This window comes from Taeniopygia guttata, chromosome 19, assembly GCF_048771995.1.
Source record: "Taeniopygia guttata chromosome 19, bTaeGut7.mat, whole genome shotgun sequence".
Classification (NCBI taxonomy): Eukaryota; Metazoa; Chordata; class Aves; order Passeriformes; family Estrildidae; genus Taeniopygia; species Taeniopygia guttata.
In genome coordinates this window covers 4,352,005-4,374,489 of record NC_133044.1, presented here as the reverse complement: position 1 = coordinate 4,374,489, position 22,485 = coordinate 4,352,005, and the positions used below count along the sequence as shown (strand labels likewise).

Below are 22,485 nucleotides of genomic sequence, written 5' to 3'. Positions count from 1 at the left end.
CTGAATGATCTCTTAAGGCTTTTATTATACTTGCCTTTCCCTCTAGAACAACTTCAGAACATAAAAAAACCTCCTAAAATATACAAAAAAATATTTTCTACCAAATATCCAATTAATCTAGGAGAAAACTGCAATGTTTAGTTGGCATTAAAGGCATAAAAAAGTGCAAATTTTTGCTTTGGTTGGAAATGATCTTTCTTATTTCAATATATCCTACAGAAATTTGAACATTGGTTGAAATAATTGCTTTTAAAAGTTATCTGAGTGGTGACACTTGTGTTTCTTTCAAGCATCTCTTGCCACAGGAAGAACAGCCCTGTGTTTGTCAGCTGCAAGAAACATTTCTGCACTGTTATTTCAAATTTAGGTGATGAGCAATGCCAGCTGATGAATTCCAGTGGGGAAAGACATCTGACATCATTTAAAATCAGACATCTCGGTGCTGAAGAGCCTTGGTGTGTCTGGGGCAATGTTATTCCTCTGAACTTGTGCTCAGGCCTCTGTGCCACTTTAATTTTAAGGGTTACAGTGAACCCTCTGTTCTCCTGACTTAGGAGCCTGTGCAGACATCAAAGCAGGCAGCAGGTTTAATTAGACACTTAATTATAGATCAGGATGGTAAGGAATGCATTTGGGAAATAAAAACATGATTTCCAACCCCAGTCAAATGCCAGAGAACAGAGCAACACTGGCACAACATTGGCATGCTGTGTCCTTCATGTAACTCATGAAAAACAAAGTTTGGGTAGGAGTTCTGGGTTTGGTGTTTGGTTGGTTTTGGGTTCTCTTTATCAAAATAGATTCTAAATATTTTTGGCTTTCAGGTCTGACACATACTTCTCTGGGCAACCTCTGCCAGGAACTCACCACCCTCACATGGAAGAATTTCTTCCTCATATCTAATTTAATCCCAATTGTTATTCCCCTCACATGGATTTATCTTCTTATTCCAAAGAAAGGAAGAACTGAAGGTGTTTGGTACTCTTCTCTCCCGTCTGTGTTATCTCCCTTTCATAAAGTAAATTAAATTATGTGTTTTCTCTATTGCTGTTTGTAAAATCCCTGCCTGTTTTTATTTCTTGCCACAGATTACTTTCATATGCAGCTTCATTAACATGGTTTATGCCCTCCACTAGAATAATTAAATTATTATTAAATAAACCAGGCCTTTGTTATATAAGGTCCCAAGTCAGTTTTCAAAATAATGGCTGAGAATCATCCAACTGCAATTATGTTCTACCTACCTAAATTCTCTTTGTAGTTTTAATTAAAATACATTATCCAGGATGATTTCACCCCCTATTTTAAGTCCTTGTACAGCACTGGTGAAGGGAAAAAATAATCTCTGTAAAGGAATTTCTCTATTTTGTTGACTCAAATAGGGAGAATAAATTGTTTTGGGTTATCCTACCATGCAATGAGAGATTTCAGTAACCTCTAAAATTGTCTTTCAAGTAAGAGCTATTGTGTTAGAGGGAAAAATTGGGAAATTTGGAGTACTTTATCACTGAGAAGTGTTCCTCCTACATGTGAAAAACGTTAAGGGAATGCAAGACAGAGATAGATGAATGCCCTTGAACAATGACAAATAAAATAGAAACATGGGGTGAACACCTAAGATTTGCCACAATAACTCAGCAGCTGAGAAATGCCAAAGGAAATAAGAATGTGAGGAGAAGCAGAGAACACCTCCAGAATGATTAGGCATATTTATTAATAAATGAGGCTGACAAACCAGCTAAAGGGTTGGGGGGGAGCACTGGTAATGCAGTGTATTTTTGGCAGACATTTAACACTGTGGAGTTTTCATGGGAATAAAAATCTTTTTTTTTTCTTTTAAGGTTCTTTGCAATCTCAGAAGATTTCTAAGCAAGTCCAGGTATTCAGAGAGATTGTTTAACTGCTTTATTAGTTATTAGCACTGATTTTGGTAGGGGTTTTTTTGTTTTGTTTTGTTTTGGTTTTTTTTAGTATTCTGTGAATCAGCACCCAGTCCTTGCAAGAATTCCAAGTCACAATCCAAAAGGGAAACCCTTGTATTAATAAATTCCTCACTCAAATTCCAGCACACAACAATGTCCTGCAGGATATTGTGTCAGTGAGGAGTCCCCAGGAATTCTGTGGAATAAAATTAGTTATAGAAAATATTTTCTAAGAGTTGTTCTGCTCCCAGAGAAACACAGAGGTGTTCCCAGGAATTTCTGAATAAAATATCAAAGCCACCAAGATGGAAGTACCACAGTAAAACTCATTTCAGCCCAAGCAGCTGGTTCAGCTTTAGTCAATAAGGCAGAGACAACAATTTTCACATTAATTTTAAACTTGATTCTCCAAAGTGCAGCCAGAAATCCTTCAGAAGCACAACTTGGTGCATAAGAGTGATCCAGGGAACTCTAAGGTTCTCTTAATGTACTTTGAAACTAATTTATTTTTCACGTTTCATTTTTTCAAATTCTCAAATTGACTTTCAAATTTGCAATTTTTTTAAAATCACAGCCTGATACACAGCTGTGATCTGTGCAACTCCAAAGTCCCATTAATGTAATTGATACCAATTTATTTTAATTACACCCCAAGACATTTTCCCAATCTGAAAGTTAAATCCCACATGAACACCTTTAATGTGATGGTTTTACCCACAGAATTACCCAAACCACTGCAGAGTCTTTCCATCAATCACCAAAAAAAGAAGCTGCTCACACACATTTGCACAAAAACTGGAGTTTGAATATTGATGGAAGAAATTTGAAATGAAAGTTTGAATTTTTTTCCACAGAAATATTTAAATAAAATAGACAATCACTCTTGTTTCTAGGATCAATAATTTATTTCATTTTTTTTATTATTTTTTACATTTTGCAATTTGTTACAGGAGAAGAAACACTTGCTAATGGAAGTGACATGTTTTTGAACCATTTTCCAAGGTAATGGAAAAAGTTAAGCATATTCCCTAGGATGCACATTAATGACTAAACTGCCAATATTAAACCAATTGAAGCAAGTGCAGTCCCTATTTAAACCTTGTATAAATTAAGGACTCTCCTTCTCCTACAGGAAGACTAAATTGTAGCATCTAATTTTCTTTTTTTTTTTAATCCTGAAGTCTCAATCTTTTCTCTCTCTCTACTTAATCCGCAGAAAGTCAAACAGGCTGAAGCCAAAGCCACAGAACAGATTCTGTGCCAAGGTTCCTTCTATTCCTGATGATCTCCTCAGTTCCCCCCATCCCAAAAAGGAAACAAAAAACTCCCAGTTTTCTGAACACCAGTTTCTCTGCATGACAGGGCATTGCATTGCCACAGGATGGGCCACAGTGGATGTTCTCCTAGCAAACAAATCACTACCAAGGTACAAAGAATTAGAAATTAACTCAGTAAAAATGCTCCTAATGTTTTCCCAGTGGTATAGTAACCAGAATCCGACTTTCCTTCCACAAAAATAGATTTTTTTTTTTTATAAATACATTTTAATACAGACAATTCTGTTTCTATGCCAAGAAAAAAGAAAAAGTCACATTCAAACAGGTTTGCTGGGTGTATTAAGATACAAGCAGACACTAGAGCAGGCAGGAGCACACGGGGTTTTTGGGGGGCTGCAGACACACAAACACAATTTCACCCACTGACCAGTGATGGGAAGAACAACTGAGCTGCAAAGTGAGACCTGGAGCATCACAGCCCTCAAATAAATCAGCAATTTGCATGTAGATTAAATGATATGTACTCTCAGTGGTATTTAACATTAATATTGAAAAGCTTCTATAAATTTAGGCAGTGTTTAGGCTGGCAGTAGAATGAAGAACCATGAGCAGGAGCTCCCAGCTGCCTCAGACCCAGGAGAAAACTGAATCACCCACCATGGCCTTGAAGCTCTTGGGTCCAAATAGCTGAAATTAATGCTTTTTTCTGTCCTTGTCCTCCTTTTCCTCACTTTTCCCCCAAAAATGCAGACAAACCTGCCCAAATTTTGTGCCACACACACAGTTCCAACTGCTGCCCCACAGCCTCAAATGATAGCAATTATTTCTATGGTTTCCTTCCTAACCAGATCTAATTAAAACTGAACTGTTAACCATCTTTTCCAGGTTATGAATAATTAATAGAGCATTTTTATAATACTTACTAAATATGACAGTAGGGTATTAGCATTTTCTTACCTTAAATGGTCCCAAATCTTTGCAAGACTAGAAGTTCCCTGTAACTTTTGCAATTAAGATTGGGGTTTATTTTTTATGGGTAGATATGTAGGATAATTCTCAATATACTTTAACAGGTTTTTCTCAGACTGAAGGGATTTGGGGAGTAGCCTGCATGTTTCACACATAGCCAACCACTACTGTGACACTACACAAGATTTTGGAATAAAACTCAAGAGGACAGAGGTGGAAAATAGAGCATCTTACTGACCTGCTCAAAAAACAAGACATAGAGAGAGATTAAGAGCAAGAACTAAACCCCAGAAGATTGTTTTCAACCCTGGAGGGACTTTCTACATCTAAATAAATAAATAAATAAATTATTCTGAGTCAGGAAGGGTGGATCATTCAATTAGTTCAGAAATGTCACCACATAACAGATAATTCACGTAAACAATTTTGGCTTTTGCCACTGAACTGAGAACAAAGTTTCTAGATTTTTAACCACAGCTGATGTGTTAATTCTAAAAAAACAACCAAAAAAAAATCTCTTCCTGCCGGAGAAGTGTGAGTAATTACCGCATGCAGCTCACCACCAATGTATTGCTACTTTTCTTAAAAACCCTGACTATGAAAGGAATCCAAGACTGACAAAGTGAAAAAATATGTCAAATTATAATTTCCCTGGAAGAATGTGTTGAGCTGTAATTTCCCTGTCTCTCAGAAAAATTATGTCACTATTAGCACTCAGAGAGATTTAGTTTCTTTTTCCAAAATTAAGTCACACACTTAATCCTGTTTTATGACAGGAAACAGACGGGCATTATTAGCAGATAATCTTGGTTAGCTCTTGGATGTTTTCTTTCACTTTCAAAAAGTCAGATCCCAAATTGCCAGGCTGGCTTGTTAAAACAAAGCTATAGTGCTAATTAAAGTCATGTTTAAAATAAGATCAAGGAAGAAAATACAACAATTCTTTTTTTCCCAGAGCCAATATTTGGTGATTTCGCAATGAACTTCCAAAGTAAACCAAATAATGATGAAGGTTAAAATACAAAATAATAGCTAGTCAAGAAGATTAACAAATTCTTCTGTGAACAAAGCTGCTAAGACTTCATTCTCAATTGGTTTATAATAAAAACCACCTGCCAATTTAAGGGGAAAAAATGTGGGTTTCACAACTGGGCTGCAAACTCAGCTCCATCTCAGAAGGAAGGTGAAATTATTGGGTGCTGCACCAAGTTTGGTCTTTAAATTTCAAAGGTGATTTTTAAGCAAAACAAGGACAGAAGTAGCATTAAAACAGCAACTCTACAGTCAAAGTTTTTGAAGAAACATTCTTTTAGTGCTGTTTATGTACCTCATGTCAACACCACAGGTGGGAATTTCCATACCCACTGCATGAGCAGGTGGGAAAGGAACAGAATCTCTCTCCTGGACAGTGATTCCCACGTGTTTGTAAAGATTATGGATGTGGATGACATTGAGGAAATGCTAATAAATAATTCCCAAGACAGAAAAAGAGGGATAACAGTGATAACTGCTTCAGTGGGACACAGGAAAAAGCACCTTCATTGCACTTCCCACAGAAAGTTCTGCTGTTTGCCTTGGTTTAGAATTCAGAATTTGTTACTTGTGGCAAACTCTGGGGATTTTTAATAAGAGTGAAATTGTCCTAAATGAAAAGCTAAAGCTAGAATTGGTTGAAATTTATTTTATTGAAAATGTTCAACCTTTATTTCTGGCTTAAAATATTCCTAATGTTAGGAATTAGTTAGGCAACAAACTCACTCAGTGTAATATCACTCATATGATTCACAGTAAATTTTCTGTGAGACTGGAATTATTACATATATATTTTGAATGATAAAAGTTTTCAGGAGAGGTGCAGTAGATAATTCATCCTCTTGTGTTTAACCTCAAACCTACACTAGAAAAATGTCAGAAATTCCATCCACACTCTGCACTCCTGGGAACACAGTGACTTTCTCTTGGTTCTTTTATAAAGGGCATGTCTACCACTCAAATTTCCCTTGATTGCAGTAATATTTTAATGGAATTTCTCTTTTATTTTGTAAGTCTTGAAAGGAGGTAGCATAAAAAAGGAGCAGAACATGAATATTTCAGAGGAAACTCCATCAAATGACCCAAGAGTCCACACCAAAGTACAAATGATCTCATCACAGCATATTAAATATATGACTGGAAATTCTGGGCAAATTCAATTCCTAAAAGTCTTTTTAAAGTCTTATGCACAGAAGTGACTGTTATGGACAGCAGGTGAAAAAAACCACAAAAAAACAAAAACCCTTTATAGGATGGTAATTATAAACATTCACTCTATTTTGTCTTTAAATTAACATTGTTTTTTCCTACAAATTCAAACAAAACTCAGAAATAAGTCAAACTTGCAACATTATTTAAGAGATATGATTTAACAGTCCCTATAGGAAAAAAAAAAACCAAGCTGGGGGAGGAATGAAAACATCTTTGAAACTATTTTCATCTTTAGTAATTATTGTGCTATAAAATTAATGGTCAGTAGCTCAAAGTACTGCACAAATAATGAGGAAATCCTTTGTATCTCTCAAACTGATCAGTCAGCCATAGGCTACTTGTATGATTTAATACTCTAGAGACAAAAAATAGTGATAAACACCAGTCTCACTGTGATAAGAATTACTACAAGCTACTACTTGTGTAAAATCAGTGAACTTGACACACTTTTGTAGCTACCAAGCTTAATAAAAACTGTACTGTAACCTAAAATCACTGTGGTTTTTTTTTTAAAATAACTGCCTCCTCTCTCAGCAGTCAAAAAAGCCAAGCCAAATACAAATGGTGACACATTGAAAAGTGACCACAACCCCAACAAGAGCACAAAAACCTCCCTGTCCTTAGGCTACACTTGGAATTGTTTGTAGTCCTGTCTGACGTAGGCTGCGACTACAGAGATGCTCATCACGACTGGAAATGGTATTTTTAGAAAAATTATTACAATTATTACACCTATCTGAGGCTAACATAGAATGTTCCACTTCAACTCACAGAATTAGACATGGAGACATCAAGTATTTATAGAAATATCTACAGACTGCAACTGTCTTTTATTTTTATTGGGTTTTTTTTTTTAATTATCAGTGAACTGACCTTCAGAGTAAGGGTTTCATGACAACAGGTCACCCCACACTAGTTTATTCTTGGTGTTGCTATTTCTTGGGCTAAATTGGTGTTAAACTTCTTCCAAAGAAGAAGAGAGAACTCTTGCTAATTTTTTTGCTGTGTGTTGAAGTTGTAGATTATTAGACTTAGCTTCACTTGTATTTTTATCTGATGAGAAACATTTTTAACAAAGGGGAAACGCTGTCTTAACCTCCTTTAAATGCAGATACAAATAGAAAATTGGAAATTCCACACTCCCCAGATGCCCTAGACAATTAAAATGTTGCTCTAATAAGCAGTGCTGAAGTCTTTATCTCAGTATCGAGCAGAGATGAAAAAAATAGACACGGGAAATGTGTGGCATGAAAAGGCTGAATGTTAAATAAAGCAAGAATGTTAAATAAAGCAAAAATGTTAAATAAAGATAAAATCCTTCTGTTTTTCCTGATTATTCTGCAAAAAATTGAAATCAGTGGAATGTACTTATGGAGGTTCATATACCCACAATGCCATTTTACCTTAATCTGAAATGTAAAAGGAATGTAAATGTAAAAACACCCAATTAACACACCTCTGTCACTGAAGTACTGCTCTTCATTGCAGGTTTTGGTGTTTCCAAGGTTAAACAGAATATTACACAGAAAGATCGAAACTAAAGGATGAAATACTCAAGGAGAGAGCCAGTCTAAAGATGAAACTTGCCTTTGTGAGATGTTTTGCTCGATATTTTCAACAGGCTGGACAAGTTAAATTGGCCTTTGAAGCATTCACAAAGAGAAACAACCACCCAAACCTCTGCCTTTGCATCCATCCACTCCCATGGTTTCTCTGATTACATTCTTTGGGAAAGCAATCCTAAAAGATACTCGAGGGCAAGAATAATAAATTCACAGAATTAGGACAAAACCCCTCAGGTCCCACAAGGCCATTTTCAAAGCAGACACTTAAAGAAACTTAGGGAAGTGGTATCCAAAGATCATTTTTAGCTTAAAACTTCTGAAGAACTGGGTCTGCTTCAAAGCTCAAAAGAGATGTCATGAAACTCCTACTGTGGCAAAGAGTCCTTGGTGGGTGGATCCTTGTCCAGGTGACACTGCAGGAGCTGGAGGTTGTTGGGATCCCTGACGACTTCCAGAGGGAAGGGGAGGCCAGCGCGGGTGGGGCCGTCCAGCCCATGCTCAAGGTCCTCCACTGTATGAATAATCTGCCTTGTTGTGCATCACCAGCTTGTTGTCTACAAAGTAGAAACTGTCCGACTGTGTCTCGTAGGGGTGCAGGATCATCTCTCGAACTGTGAGGGGGAAATGGGGAGAAGAAAAACCCACACAATTAACGGGGACGTTCCGCGCTGGGCTCAAGCACTGCTCAGCGTCCCCCAGGCAGCTGTAAAATCAGGAGAAAAACCAAAAGCCAAATGGGAATTGCCCAAACCACTCCTTGTTGGTGTCTTTTAAACAATTCAAGAGTAATCATGGAATTGTTATTTGGGAAAAGCCCTCTAAGGGCTTAAAATCCAACCTGAATTCACTAAACCTTTGTGCCACATCCACACTTGTGGGAATCCAGGGCTTCCCTCTGGCTGCCCTGGCAGGTCTGGGACCCTGGCAGGGGTCAGGAACCCCCCTGGACAGAGCCCCCAGAGACACTGGCTGTGATCTCTGTCCATGGAAAAGAGTTTTCAATCTTACAGGATGAATTATAAGCTCTGAATGTTTGGTATAAGTAATAATTAAGTGCAGCACGGGTGCAAAAGAAAAAATTTAGGATTCTAGATTGGGGGTCCAAAGGGGACAAGATGGAGGAAATTGGGTGTGCCTTGTCCTTTTCCTCCTTCTTCATGCCCTCCATGTTTGACTGTGGTGTTGGCATTTTTCTGTTGGTTCAGGCTGGGGACACACTGTTCAACGTAGGTGACAGATATTGGCACGTTATTGTAAATCCAGCACAGGTAGTTTGTGGTATTTAATGTTTGTAACATCCCACTGAGGGCAGAGCCCCACACGCTGCCCTGCAGGACAGAGCTGCGGCAGGGCAGCAGAACATGTTAGAGATAAACAGAATAAACAACCTTGAAACCAGCACAGATGAATTATGGCTTCTGCTTTGGCAACGGGGCAGAAAGACTGAGATTTTTTACAGTCTCGGAATCACCAATATCTCAGATTCTGACACACATTTTCTTTGAACAATTTCAGGGATGAAAAATGTTCATAATCCAAATATATTATGGCACCGTATAAAGGGAACCTCAGAACAAGAACCCATTACATTTTGAGTTGGGGTTCTTTTTGTTTTGCTTTTAAAAAAAATGATAGAACAGCAAACTCAAAGTAAATTTGTTCTGGCCTGACAGCAGGGCCTCACTGTATTTTCCACAGACTGCAATGTTAGTGCTAACACACACAATTAGTGGCTGTAAAGAGGAAAATCACAGAGATTTAGTGCTTGTGCTATTGTGTCTTGGGAGAGAGGAGAGAAAATAAAAGTTATGTTCATACTAAAACCTCTCAAGCTCACAAAATAACACATCAAACATTAAAACAGATCATAACATTTAAGTTATCCATTTATTGGATGTCTTTTAAATCTTATTTTTTGCTTGTTTTATAACACAATTATCTTTTTTCTCCCTGATACCAAAGCTTCCCTTTTATGAATTAAAAAAAAAATTTAAAAAAAAGAAACCCAAGCAAGTGCCTGCTGTATGATGAGATACATCCTACTAGAAAACAAGATCAGTTTTAACTGATATAAAAGGATGAATTATGCTACCCAACCCACACTCTCTAGAGAAAGCTTTTAAGAAAGGGCTCCCCCAAACCACCTCAGATGACCATCATGGTGTGACAACCCAGAAATGAAAGTTTATAACAAAGAGCTTACTGAGATCCTCCGAGAGCTGGGGGAATTCATAGATGTGCTCACAAGTATTTTTACTGCTGGGGATGCAGAAGCCAAATTCAAAATCAAAACTTTTCAGCAGCTGGTCACGGAAGTAGTGCCGCTCAATCATACGGAAATTATTAATGGGTTTGTCTCCTACTGTGAATTCCACCCTGAAAAAGAAGGGTAAAACTGACATGAGCTTTCATGCTTCATTAAGTTCTGCAATATTCCTGAAAGGCAGAAGAGAGCTCTGAAAAAAAAAAAAAAATACAAAGCAACAACACTAATCAAATTATTGTTTCCTCTTTTACATAAAGCATTCTACAGGGACACACCACAGCATTAGATAAACATCTTAAAGCTGCTATGGGCAGGGACACCTTCCTCTATCCCAGGCTGCTCCAAGCTCCTTTTGACCTGACCTTGGACACCTCCAGGGATGCAGGGGCAGCCACAGCTTCTCTGGGCACCCCATGCCAGAGCCTTACCACCCTCATTGGGAACAATTTCTTCCCAATATCCCATCTTGCCCTGCCCTCTGGCACTGGGAAGCCAATCCCTGCGTCTTGTCACTCTATGTCCCTTCCAAAAATCCCTTTTGGAATCCCTTCAGGCACTGGAAGGTGCTCTAAGGTCTCCCCAGAGCGTTCCCACTTTATTTTGCCTCTTTTAGCATCAATCCCTTCAGCACCAGGTTTACCCCTGACTAAACCTAAAGTGACAGAGAAGGCAAGAAATTTGGAGACCTTCATAATAAATGAAAAAGTCCCTTGTTGGAGGGGCAGCCACAGCTTCTCTGGGCACCCGTGCCAGGGCCTCACCACCCTCATTGGGAACAATTTCTTCCCAATATCCCATCTTGCCCTGCCCTCTGGCACTGGGAAGCCAATCCCTGCGTCTTGTCATTTTATGTCCTTCCAAAAGTCCCTCTTGGAATCCCTTCAGGCACTGGAAGGTGCTCTAAGGTCTCCCCAGAGAGTTCCCACCTTATTTTGCCTCTTTCAGCATCAATCCCTTCAGCACCAGGCTTACCCCTGACAGAGAAGGCAAGAGATTTGGAGACCCTCATAATAAATGAAAAAGCCCCTTGTTCAATCAGCTTCCTGGTAGGATGAACATGGAAGAGAGGAGGTTTTTTCCCTAAGATTGCAGCTGTTTTCTGTGCCAGGCAAGGAGCAGGGGGTTACTCACGTGGCTCCCACTTGCCGCAGCCTGAGGAAGGCCGGGGTGAACTGATAGCGCACGAAGCGCCCGGCGTTGGGGTCCACCTCCTTCCTGTCATTGTGCTCCCGCTCTGCAAAAGCCCAAAGAAAGCTCTGTCAGAGCTGCCTGAGAACCAGAAACTCAGGGGGAATGCTTGTGCTGGTGTTCTGGAGCCACGAAGTCAGGAAATCCCTCTGGTGCTGAGCTCACCCTCCTCCTGTGCTGAGGTGTCCACCACTGGTCACTCAGTTTGAGTTTGGTTTGAGTAATTTCTTATCTTCTATTTCTATTCCTCATTACTGCTCCTACATCACATCAGGACTGCAGAGTGACCCTGAACAAGCCATTTCCCCTTAGCATGCTTGGTTTGCTACCTATAAGCTACAGAAAACTTCCTCTCACCTGCAGGGAGGTAGGGAAGGGTTAAAAATGCTTGGCCAGGAAAAGAACAGCTGCCCTGGGTTTTTATCACCACTGGCAACAAGCAACAGTTGGATGCTTACAAGTAACACCTAAAAATTAATCAAACAAACAAACAAACAAAAAAAGATAAAAGGCAAATGTTCAGTTTGTTTCATTTGCCTGTTGGCAGTTTCTCCCCTTTGGAAATATCATTTTCCTGACTCCTCAGTGAGAGATGTTAAACTAACAGCTAAACTATGTACAGGGGGCACAAGCTGAATAACAGCCAAGAAAAAAACACCCAGTGATCTCCTCCTCCTCCTCTGCTCCTGTTTACAACATCCATCTGTCCCTTCCCATCACAGATGGCAACAGGGAGAGCACAGCAGCAGCCAGCTCTGCTCACCCTGAGTACAAAGAGACACCTGAAAAACATCCCTGCCGCAAGATGGGGCTCCAGCCCTCCTGCAGTGGAGAGATTCTGTTACTTTTGGGAAATGTATGGAGTAAAAGGAGTGGGGAAAGGCAAAAGAAAGCATTTCTTCATGGAAACCTTATTTTGTGTGTGCACTCACCTGAAGCTGCTGGCTTGGTGATTTCAAACAAGACTGTGCCAGATTCCATGTCCCGGATTTTGAACCTGGTGAAGTCTATCTTGTAAACATTTTCCTCTGGAGTGCACAAATAATCTGCAGGGGGAAGCAAATTTAAATGAAGGCTGCCACGAAATACCAGGAATTTCTGGCTGCTCTCTGGAGGCCACACCAGCAGTGAGAGCAGCCCAAATGCATCTCCACTACTGCCTGTTTTCATTCAAAACTGATGTCTCTGAAGACGGTGTCAGTTCTGGAGACTCACACTGCCTTGCTAAGGGAGGACAGGGGAAAGAATTCTCTCCCCCAACACACAGAGGTCATCACCTTTTTCCAACCCTCTGCCAGCAACTTCTACATCCATTTCCTCCCAGACTAGTCAGCACCTCCACCATATCCCCGCCTTTGCAGCGTTAAGAGGCTTTGCCTGTTTTAAAAACTGCCCTGTGGCAGAATGCGAGGGCTAAGCAGCTTTGGGAGCTAAGCTGACTGCTTTTAACTGGAACAGGAGTGTCCTCCCCTGTGCCACCTCCCTGCTCCAGCCTCTGCAGACAAAGGGTGGCCTCCCCACACCAGGGCTTGTTTTCCTCAGCACTGAAAATGATGTTGAAGCCTTTCTCTGTGTCAGGAAAACAGGGAGCAGAGCCCTTCCCTGCTGTGAGTATCTCTGAAAGTCATGGGAGCACAGAATGGTTAAGGTTGGAAAAGCCCTTTAACATCGAGTCCAACTTTTCACCCTGTGCTGCTGTGTTCCCCACTGAACCATGTCCCAAGTGTCACGTCCACAGGCCTTTTGAACACTTCCAGGGATGAGGATTCCACTACTAAAATCCCCACAGTTTTGGCCATCAGCCTTGCTGTGCCCTGAGCCAGCTCCTGGCATAGGAATCATCCTCCTCCCTGAGGAAGGAGCACATACAGCACAAATTGAATGCAGCTCCAATAACTCCCTTTACCCTGACAAATCTAAAGAAATGCTCTGTGTAGAAAAGCCAGGTCAACTTTCAAACAACAGCACATTTGATTGATGTAGGAGACTGATTCTGGAGGTTCCAAGGTGAAAATTATACTTTAACATTCTAATTCGAAACACTTTCTCAGCTACTAATTCCTGCTGTTAATCTGAGCTAATCACTTATTTCTGTCTGCTTTCCTATTTCTGAAACTCCAACAAATCCATCCACCTGAGGCTCAATCACTGACTACATTAAAACAAGATACAAGTGCTCAGACCTGCCCATGCCAACCCAACTTCAGCACAGGTCTAAGAAATCCAAGACCACTGTGAGAGACTTCTGAGCTCCTGGGCACGAACACCTGGCACCAGCACTTTCCTAGAAGCCTTTTATTCCTTCCAAATCTCCATAACTTGGAGAACTGTCCAAGTAAGCTCAGTACAAGGAACAGAGGTGTTAAATGTTCTCCCTGGACAGTTTTACTGCTCTCCAACAACCCCATATGGTGAATACTCAAAGGAATGCCAGAGAATTTGTAGGTGCCCCATCCCTGGAAGTGCTCAAGGCCAGGCTGGATGGGGCTTGGAGCAACCTGGTCTAGTGGGAGGTGTCCCTGCATGGCAGAGGGGATGGAAGTGGATGATCTTTAAGGTCCTTCTTAAGCCAAAACACTCTGAGTTTCTACTCAGAATAGCATATTCTATAAATGGGTGTTCAGGGAGAGGACAGTGCTCAAGGCATCCCTGGCATTTGGCAGGGATTTTCCCTTCCCTATCAACACAACACAAGGAAAAAACAGCACCCAAACTGTCAAGAAGAAGAAGCTAAAAGCTCAACCTTTTTACTACCACAAGAAAATATAAGCCTGTGTTTGGTCAAATATCCCAAGAACTGCCCAAAAATCTTCCTTTTGTGTCTTTAACAAGATGACAGGACAGGAATTTAAACCCAGCCCTTGCCTTAGGCCCTGATGTTTAGCATTCCTCAGGGAGATATCCTGCAATTACACTGTGATTTTAGGCTCTGACACATCAGCCACCCCAATTCCTAACCTGTCCCACAACTTCCCAGCTCAGAGCACCAGCATGCAAAACACAAACCGATGGAAGCAGGAACAGCTTCCAGAGCCCAGCTTCCCCTCCCTGGTGGCTGTTCCCTGGGAAGGCTGTTGGGAACAGGCAGCAGTCGCCAGGGAGCCCAGGACACCTTCCCTGGAGCACGCTGGCAAATCTGAAGCTGCGTTTGTCTGCAAGTTAATTATTAAGTGTTTCTACTCCTGCAGAATTCCTGCCCATCCAGCACCATGGCAACAGCTTTATCCCCCTCCTTGGCAGCAGCGTTGCTGCAGTAACAGTGTCCATGACTCATCTGGAGCAGAGAAGAGCCAAGCAGAGCCTCCAAAGAGGAGTAAACCCCGGCTAGAATCCCCACCAGGCTCCTGCTCATTGATGTTTGCACCCTTACTCTGCTATTTTCCAACTCTTTTTGCCCTGATAATATTTTAAACCCTTTTTCTGGTTGTTTTTTGGGGGTTTTTTTTGTTATTTTTTGGGGTGGGTTTTTTTGGGTTTTTTTGGGTTTTTTGTTTTTTGGGGTTTTTTTGTTGTTGTTGTTTTTGGGTTGTTTTTTTTTTTTTTTTTTTTTTTGTTGTTTTTTGGGTTTTTTTTTTGGGAGGGTTTTTTGTTTGTTTGTTTGTTTTTTTGGGTTTTTTTTATCAGCATGCCATTGTACAACTGGATGCCATCCGGGAAGATTAGCTGCCAGAATACTGCGATCAAGTGGGTTTTTTTTTCCTCCTCTAGCAGTGCCCAGTCTCCTAGAAAGGAAAAAAAAAAAAAAAAAAAAAAAACCCAGAGGAATATATATTCCTCTCAGTCTGTATTACATTTGTTTCTGCTATTCAATCCTGTTCAAAAATCAATCAAAGTAGCTACATGCTGGTTTTTCCCCCACACACATAACAGGAGCCTGTGGCTGCACTGGAAGGTCTTATTGGGAATGGGCTGCTTGCAATTGGCAGATCCTTCTGCTTAGCTGAGCACTGTCAGATTTGCTAATCTCATCCCATACACACTTATTTTTAAATTACTGTAGGGCCCAGTTGCCCACACTTCCGTGACTCACTTCAATGTATCATCTGCTTCCCTTATCCTAATTCACCATCACCACGATTTGGGGAAGGGAGGCAGCAGCCGTGGTTATTTTAGCTGGGAATGAGGCAGATCAAACCTCCATGGAGGGGATTGTTACAGGGAATGGTGGGTTGGTCTCTCAGGACACAATATTTTCTTGTTTCTTCCACTTCCCCTGAAGCAGGTTGTGCTGCTTCCCTGTTAATAACTCAACCATCACGGTGTGCCCCTGAGCCTTCAGTACTCACCTGATTTAGGGATGAAGGCATGGACACAGCAGCACTGCCATGGAAAACCCATCAGAGTGGTTTTTATCCTTAAGAACCCACATTTAGTAGTGTAAAGAATGGTCACAAAAGAGGAGTACTTTGTACCCTTTCCTAAAGCCCAGGGAATTGTCATATCCCAGGCCTCCATCCCCAAACTCTTCCAGAAAACAATTCACTTGGTATTAGCAGCCACTTCTCACTCACACATCACCATTCCTGATGGTGCCTCTCCAGCTTCTTTCCCATAACCTCTGGATCATGCTCAAAGATCTGCATCTCCCCACTTTTAGAGACAATTTCTATCTTAAATCTTATCACAGTTGTGAAGAGTTTGGATCACAACCAACACCACTGTGGTGGTCTGAGGAAGCAGCAGAGGTGATTGGCTTCCTGTTAATTAATGGCTCAATTAATTCCTTCTCTTTGTCGGAAGAAGTGATTCCAAAGTGACTCCAAACAGTTCACTGATCTCTAGTTTTGCTCTCAGAATCAGCAGGTGCTCCTTCCCCTGGTACAATTCTGAGGTGGTACCTCCACTGCCTAATACAAGGAAGAAAATTTTTATGCAGGAAACCTTCCTGTCTTCCCAAACCCAACCAAAATTACAAAATAAACCAGCAGAACAGCCTGGACAATGCCAGCAGGCACTGCCTGTGAACACTGGCACATTCTGAACCCTGGTGTACAATTCCAGGTGTGTATTTTAGCAGCTGGTGTTACAGAGGAGCACAAAAGGTGAGGGATAATACAGAGCTAAATAAGACAGGAAAGCAAACAAAGGCACTTTCTCCTCTTAACCTCTCCCTGTCATTTAAATACATGAGATCAGGTTTGCTCCTCATCACAGAAAGCTAAAATTTGATCCTATATTTCCAAATTCCCTTTGCAACCACCCCACCAGGCCCACTTTATCACAATTTCATGTGCAATAGGATTCACACTCTTTGTTGTGCTCCTTTCAAGATCCCTTCTCCAGCTCTGCAATCAGGAGGAAGCACGTGTCCCCTCTCACAGACACCAGGGATATTTCTGGGCTCATCAGAGTCTAATCTCAGATGGGGCAGCTCCTATTTTAAGGCCTTAAGAGTCCACTAAGGAAAGCAGAGAGCACCTGGGGTAAGAAAAAACTGAAAATTTGGTCCTGGAAATGGGTGTAAACCAGGGGGATGCTGCACAAGAGACTGAGGCAACAGCAGTGTCTTGTAACAGGAATTTCTCTGCCCAGCACAGACAACAACAATTCTCCTGTAGTTATGCAGGCCTATTTCCTAACATGCATTAACCACCAAGGTCAGGGGCTATTTTGAAGCCAACTCCCAAGACATAAGCCAGGTATAAAACCAAGACAACTGCAGAGGAATAGCCAGGAGCTGGAGATTAGGAGATTATCAGATTGAAGAGTCTCAGGAGGAAGCAAAAATAGCCCAGACCCCACGAAGAGGCCAAGCAGTTACGCAGGACACAGAGCAGGACCTGAGGGCAAGGCAGGGCAGGTTTCAGGTGTTATTGATACACCTGCCCAGACAACCTGGGTTCAGTTAAAGAAAAAAGTAAACCATTTCCCTGCCCTCTGCCTCAGCAGTTCGAGCCCTGTGACACCAAGCCAGCCAGGAAACAGGATCTACTCCTGTAAAATAGATCCCTCCAGCCCAAACCATGGGGTTTGGAGAACCAGAGACCAGGGGGGCTGCACAGGGAGGGAGCAGCTGCCCTCTGACCTAGCACTGAAATTAGGCTGCTGCATTGTCCCAGAGGGAAAATCCTGCACCAGAAGGATCCCACAGGGGTTTTTCCACAGCAGAACATTTACTGTCAAGGAAGCAGAGGGATTTAGGGCAGGATACTCCAGGCTGAGGCACTTCCCAAGGTCCCCAGAGCCCCTCAGTTGCTGAGTCCTACTGCACAGCTCACCAAGCTCTGATTTTTGTGGCAGCCTGCTCATCTTTTTTTCTTTTTTTTTTTTTTTTTTTTTTTTTTAGCTAGAGCTTTCCAGACTTCACCCTCTCACAATTAATTGGATCACAGCCCTGCAGCCTGTGGATGGAGCTGCTCTTCCCCCATTTCCAAGGTACCCAACACCTTCTCCTGCACCCTTTTCATGCTGATTGCATTCGAAGTCTGAAACCACATGCACAACATCAACTAAATCAGCTATTTTTGGGCTGAGGCAAAGCCAAGCTCTGCCCAGACCCTCAGGCTGACTCCCTCAGCTTTCCTCTTACCATTGCCACTTCCACCAGGGATGGCCCAAAGCCACAACCCTGTGAGAAGGAGGAATCCCACACCACACACACACCATGTGTGCTGCCCTGGGAATCCTACCAGCTCACATTGTGCTGTGAGACTTTGGGAAACACTGAGCCCTGGAAAAGCTCACAGCCTGTGTGGGATGCTGAGGGAAGGGTCGTGGGGAGAGCAGCTTGGCACAGCTCTGGGATATGGCTCTGCAACAAGAAAACAGCACATCAAAACACAGCCACACATCACAGCCATGGACAAGGCAGAACAGGGATTTATTAACCTCACAGACACTCAGAGTTCCTAATAAAGTACATTCTCCCCATTAACTGGGGAGGGAAGTCATGGTCCAGGAGCAGCTTTGAAGGTGGATTCATGCACATCTGCCTCACATTCCTGTTAGTGCCTCCCTCTTTCCTTGCCTATCAAAACCCGATGGATTTGGAAATGGATTTGAATGTGGATCCTGGATGGTTTAGCTTTACAGGACTTGAACTGCTGAGGCAGAGGGCAGGGAGATGGTTTATTTGGGTTTTTTTCTTTAATTGACTGCAGGAAACTGGTATGGAAGTCCCTCAAGAAGGGTCTGGCCTGCCTAACCCACTGAGGCAGCCCTGTGCCAAGCTGGCCTTTAGCTAAAGCTGCCTAGAGAAGTCTCAGAGAAATCCCAAGTGGCAGCTCAAGGAAGAGATTACTTTCAGAAACGATTAAGTGTGTGCTCCTTATTTTTAGGGTTTGTTTTGAAACTGTTTCCAAGCATGTAATCAATTATTTAACCCCTTGGTTTCTTAAAATAAAATCGGCGTTAGAATAATACTTAAAATGTACGATTGGATCTTGTATTCCAGGCAAAGTGTGCAGATGATAAGCAGGGCAGCCTCAGAGGCTGGAGCTTGTCTTTTGTTACACATCTGACTCCTCTGATCCTCTGGCTGCCTCAGTAATTAATTGCAATTTGAACTGAGCTCTGCCCCACTCCTTTGCTAATCTTAAATTAATCACGTCATGAGCTTTTTCCGCTTTTCCCAACCACAGTTGTGTGAGCGAGTGACAAATCTCACTAATTGCAAAGGAAATGGTTCTCCAGCCTTACACCTGATCCAGCTGGAGCAGAGCCAGGACCAGCCTGGCCAGAAGGCCCAGACAGCCCAGGGCAGCATCCCAGACCCACCAGGCTGGACCCAGAGTGCCCAGAAACGTTGTTGGCCCGGAGCTGCCAGGGAATTTAACATTGGAAGGACACAGAGTGAGCAGGGCAGTTCACACAACTCCCCAGTTAAGCTTATTAGAAGCACATTAAGAGCAGAGCCCAGCTGGCTCCTGTGGCTGCCCACAGAGCCACATCCTGCCTCGCCACCCTCCCAGCACAGCCACCTCACATTCGGTCAGCTGCACCTACTGGGAGAGTAAAGTCCAGCTGTGCTGCTGATGGAAAAGATTATTAGGGAGGAATTCTTTCCTGGCCCCATCCCTGGAAGTGCTCAAGGAAAGGTTGGATGAGGCTTGGAGCAGCCTCCTCTAGTGGAAGGTTCCTGTGTTCCTGTTCTGGGTGAGGCAGCTGGAACAAGGTGGTTTTTAAGGTCCTCTCCAACCCATTCTGAGCTACAGCCAGAATTCCACCTCTCCCTAGAAACATGGAAGGTTGCTCAGAAACACAGCATTCGTTCCTGGTGTGAGCATTGCTGAAACACACTTTCCCGTGGTACCAAGCCCTGCTGGTGAAGCAACCCTAAAACACAGCCAGCCCTCCCCAGGTCCCAGACAGGCCACAGCTTAATGCAGTCCAGTTCGGTGTGAGCTGAAGTGCTACTGGCCCACGAGTTTGGATAAAAATGGATTATCCTCTCTCTGGAACAACAAAGGGCATCCAGGGCACCAGGACATTTCTGTTGCAGCCCCACCACCAACTCCTCCTTCAACTTCTACCTGCCAAAGACAGAATTGCTGCAACAGGGTGTGGTGCCTGCCCGACACCCAGCACGTCCAAAAGGTTGGGGTTGCTGTGAACTTCTCTCCCACAGCCCCGTCCTTCCTCCCCCTGAGTGAAGCAGAAGAGTGGAACAGTTTCACATCACTACTTTTGGCCATCTGTTTTTAAGGGTGTAGAAATTAGCAAAGGCCATAGAATGCTCCAAATAATCATTCGGTGTTAAAGATCTGAAAAATATCCTTTGCTTTCTGTTAAACCCACCAGGACAAAAGCAGAGCTTGAGAAGGGGAGTTGCAAAGTTTATCTATCACCGGGTGATAATATACAATATGTTCAACATGGATGCACTGTTGTTTACCTGTATCCCCAAACTCACTGAGGGTTTCAGGTGTGGAGAGCATTTCCTGGCTCCCACACATCCAGCAGGACAGGAAGAACTTCCCATGGTAAGCCTGGGACATCATCACACTGCCTGGCTGTGCACCCCTGGCAGCAGCAAGTCTCACAGCAGGAGGGGAACACAACATTTTCATGCATTTCACATCCTCCCTGTGCTCCTGAGCACTCTGACCTGGCCTTGGAAGAGGCAGACAACAACCAGCTCTGCCCCAAGCCTGGCTCACCAGCTTAGCAATCCCTGCTCCCTGGGAAGGCAGGAGCTTACCAAGAACGAGCACCATCCATCCCCACTGATGCCACACGAGGTGACAGCAAGGGTGTGGGGTGGCCCTGTCCCCTCCAGACAGCCCTGGTGAGGGCAGGGACACGGAGGCTCATCCAACTGAGGATGCTGGCAGGATGCTTCAGTGCCTGCTGCGTGCTCTCCCTGCTACAGGCAGGGGATTTCTGGGCAGTGAATCACGCAGCTGCACCAGCAGAGCACTTCAGCTCGCAGAAGGGCACCCAAAGGTCCCCAGCAATAGCAGCCCCACTCAGGGGAGCCTCTAAGCCCTTCCTGAGGGCTGACACGAGTCCCTGCTGGGGTGTCCTCCTCCCATCCTGCTCACACAGCAGCCCCACGGGGCTGCCTGCACGCACCAGCACCCACAGCCGCATCCTTCCTCTCCAGGGCTTGTCACAGCCCAGCCTGTGACACAGAGCTGCTTTGAGGCCAGAGAGCTGCGAGGCACAGGGAGCACAGCCAGACCCCAGGGCAGCCCCTCCACCCTGACAGCCCAGAGGGACCACCCAAAGGTCCTAGGAGATGGAAAAAGGACTTGTTAGGACACCAGGGCACATTGCTCCTGGGCATGGCTGGCCTGAGGCACAGGCAGTACCATGGAATGGTGTGGGTTGGAAGGCACCTTAAAGACCATCTGGTTCCAAACCCCTGCCAGGGGCAGGAATATCTTCCACCAGCCCAGGTTGCTTCAAGCCCCTTCCAACCTCATCTTGAACACTTCCAGGGATAGAGCAGCCACAGCTTCTCTGTGCCAGGGCCCTACCACTCTCCCAGGGAGGAATTTCTCCCTAATATCTAATCTAAACCTGCTCTCTATCAGTGTGAAGCCATTCCCCCCTGTCCTGGCCTTTCCCCAGCCCTGTGTGCTGCTGTCCAGAGCTCTTCTGCCAAGCACAACAGCCCCTCCAGCCACACACTCCCACCCAGCGCCTCCAAAATGCCCTTAAGACCACGGGTGTTATACTGGAGAGGGGGAAAATAGGTTGGGGGGCTGCTATGAAGTCCCCTCATGCTGTGGCCAGGGATCCAGCCCATCCCATTGCCGTGGGCACAGGGTGGGAGCAGACACAGGGAATGGGGTGATGGGGAGAACAGTGATGAGCATCCCAACACCGACCTTCGAGCGGAGCTGGGAGGCTGCATCCCCAGCTCCGGGCACTGCCCTGTTCTCCCGATGGTCCCCAGCCCCCGGGGTGGCACATCCCGAGGCGGGCTGTGTCCCCGGCCGTGCTGCATCCCCAGCTCCGGGCACTGCCCTGTTCTCCCGATGGTCCCCAGCCCCCGGGGTGGCACATCCCGAGGCGGGCTCTGTCCCCGGCCGTGCTGCGTCCCCACTTCTCGTCCCCCGGGAGGGGGGACCGCTTCCCCTTCTCCCTCTGGCTTAACCCCCTTGAAAGTGGGAACGGCTCCTCTTTTCCCCCCGGTTTACACCCCTCGGAGAGGAGGACCGGCTGCCCTTTTTCCCCGGGAAAAGCCCCAGAGGGACACTGTCCCCATCCTCCCGCCGCGCCACCCCGGCACGCACCGCTGGTGACCCGCTGCAGCCCCAGCACATCGTCGGGCCCGATGAGCGCCTTTCGGCCCAGCTCCTCCTCGGTCCTGGCCGCCGCCGCCGCGGCCCCGCCGCTCTTCTTCACCTTCATGGCCCCTCCGCCGCCGCCGCCGCCGGTGTGAGCGGCCCCGGCCCCGCTGCGCGCCGCCGCACCGGGAGGGGCATCGCCATCACCGCCCCCGGCCCGCCCCCGGCCGCGAGCACCGCCCGGCTCCGGGGAGGGAGCAACGAGGGCGGAGAGGAGAGAAGAGCGGCCCTGCACGCTGTTCCCAGGGCTCAGGGCAAAGCCTTTCTGCTGCAGGAGGCAGGGGTCTCCCCGCCTGTGAAACCCCCTCCCCACCGCCA

General features: G+C 44.4%; 1 protein-coding gene across 1 annotated transcript; it reads right to left on the bottom strand.

Moving 5' to 3' along the window:
• Positions 1-3,077: 3,077 nt before the first annotated feature.
• On the bottom strand, positions 3,078-22,430 carry UNC119 (unc-119 lipid binding chaperone). The gene is made up of 5 exons (XM_002194763.6): positions 22,114-22,430; positions 12,364-12,477; positions 11,375-11,477; positions 10,181-10,353; positions 3,078-8,588 (listed from the first exon to the last, which is right to left on the bottom strand). The coding sequence occupies exons 1-5, from the start codon at positions 22,229-22,231 to the stop codon at positions 8,476-8,478; spliced, it is 621 nt and encodes a 206-aa protein (XP_002194799.2). The 5' UTR covers positions 22,232-22,430; the 3' UTR covers positions 3,078-8,475.
• Between the last annotated feature and the right edge of the window lie 55 nt (positions 22,431-22,485).

What these genes read in the sequence shown, in the direction of transcription:
- UNC119 (XM_002194763.6), bottom strand. Translation starts at nt 22,231, where the DNA reads ATGAAGGTGAAGAAGAGCGGCGGGGCCGCGGCGGCGGCGGCCAGGACC. An exon ending in CTGCGGCAAGTGGGAGCCAC is followed by an intron (nt 10,354 to 11,374) that starts GTGAGTAACCCC and finishes CTTCTTTTTCAG; the next exon opens with GGTGGAATTCACAGTAGGAG. An exon ending in CCAGCTCTCGGAGGATCTCA is followed by an intron (nt 8,589 to 10,180) that starts GTAAGCTCTTTG and finishes TCCCCCTCACAG; the next exon opens with TTCGAGAGATGATCCTGCAC.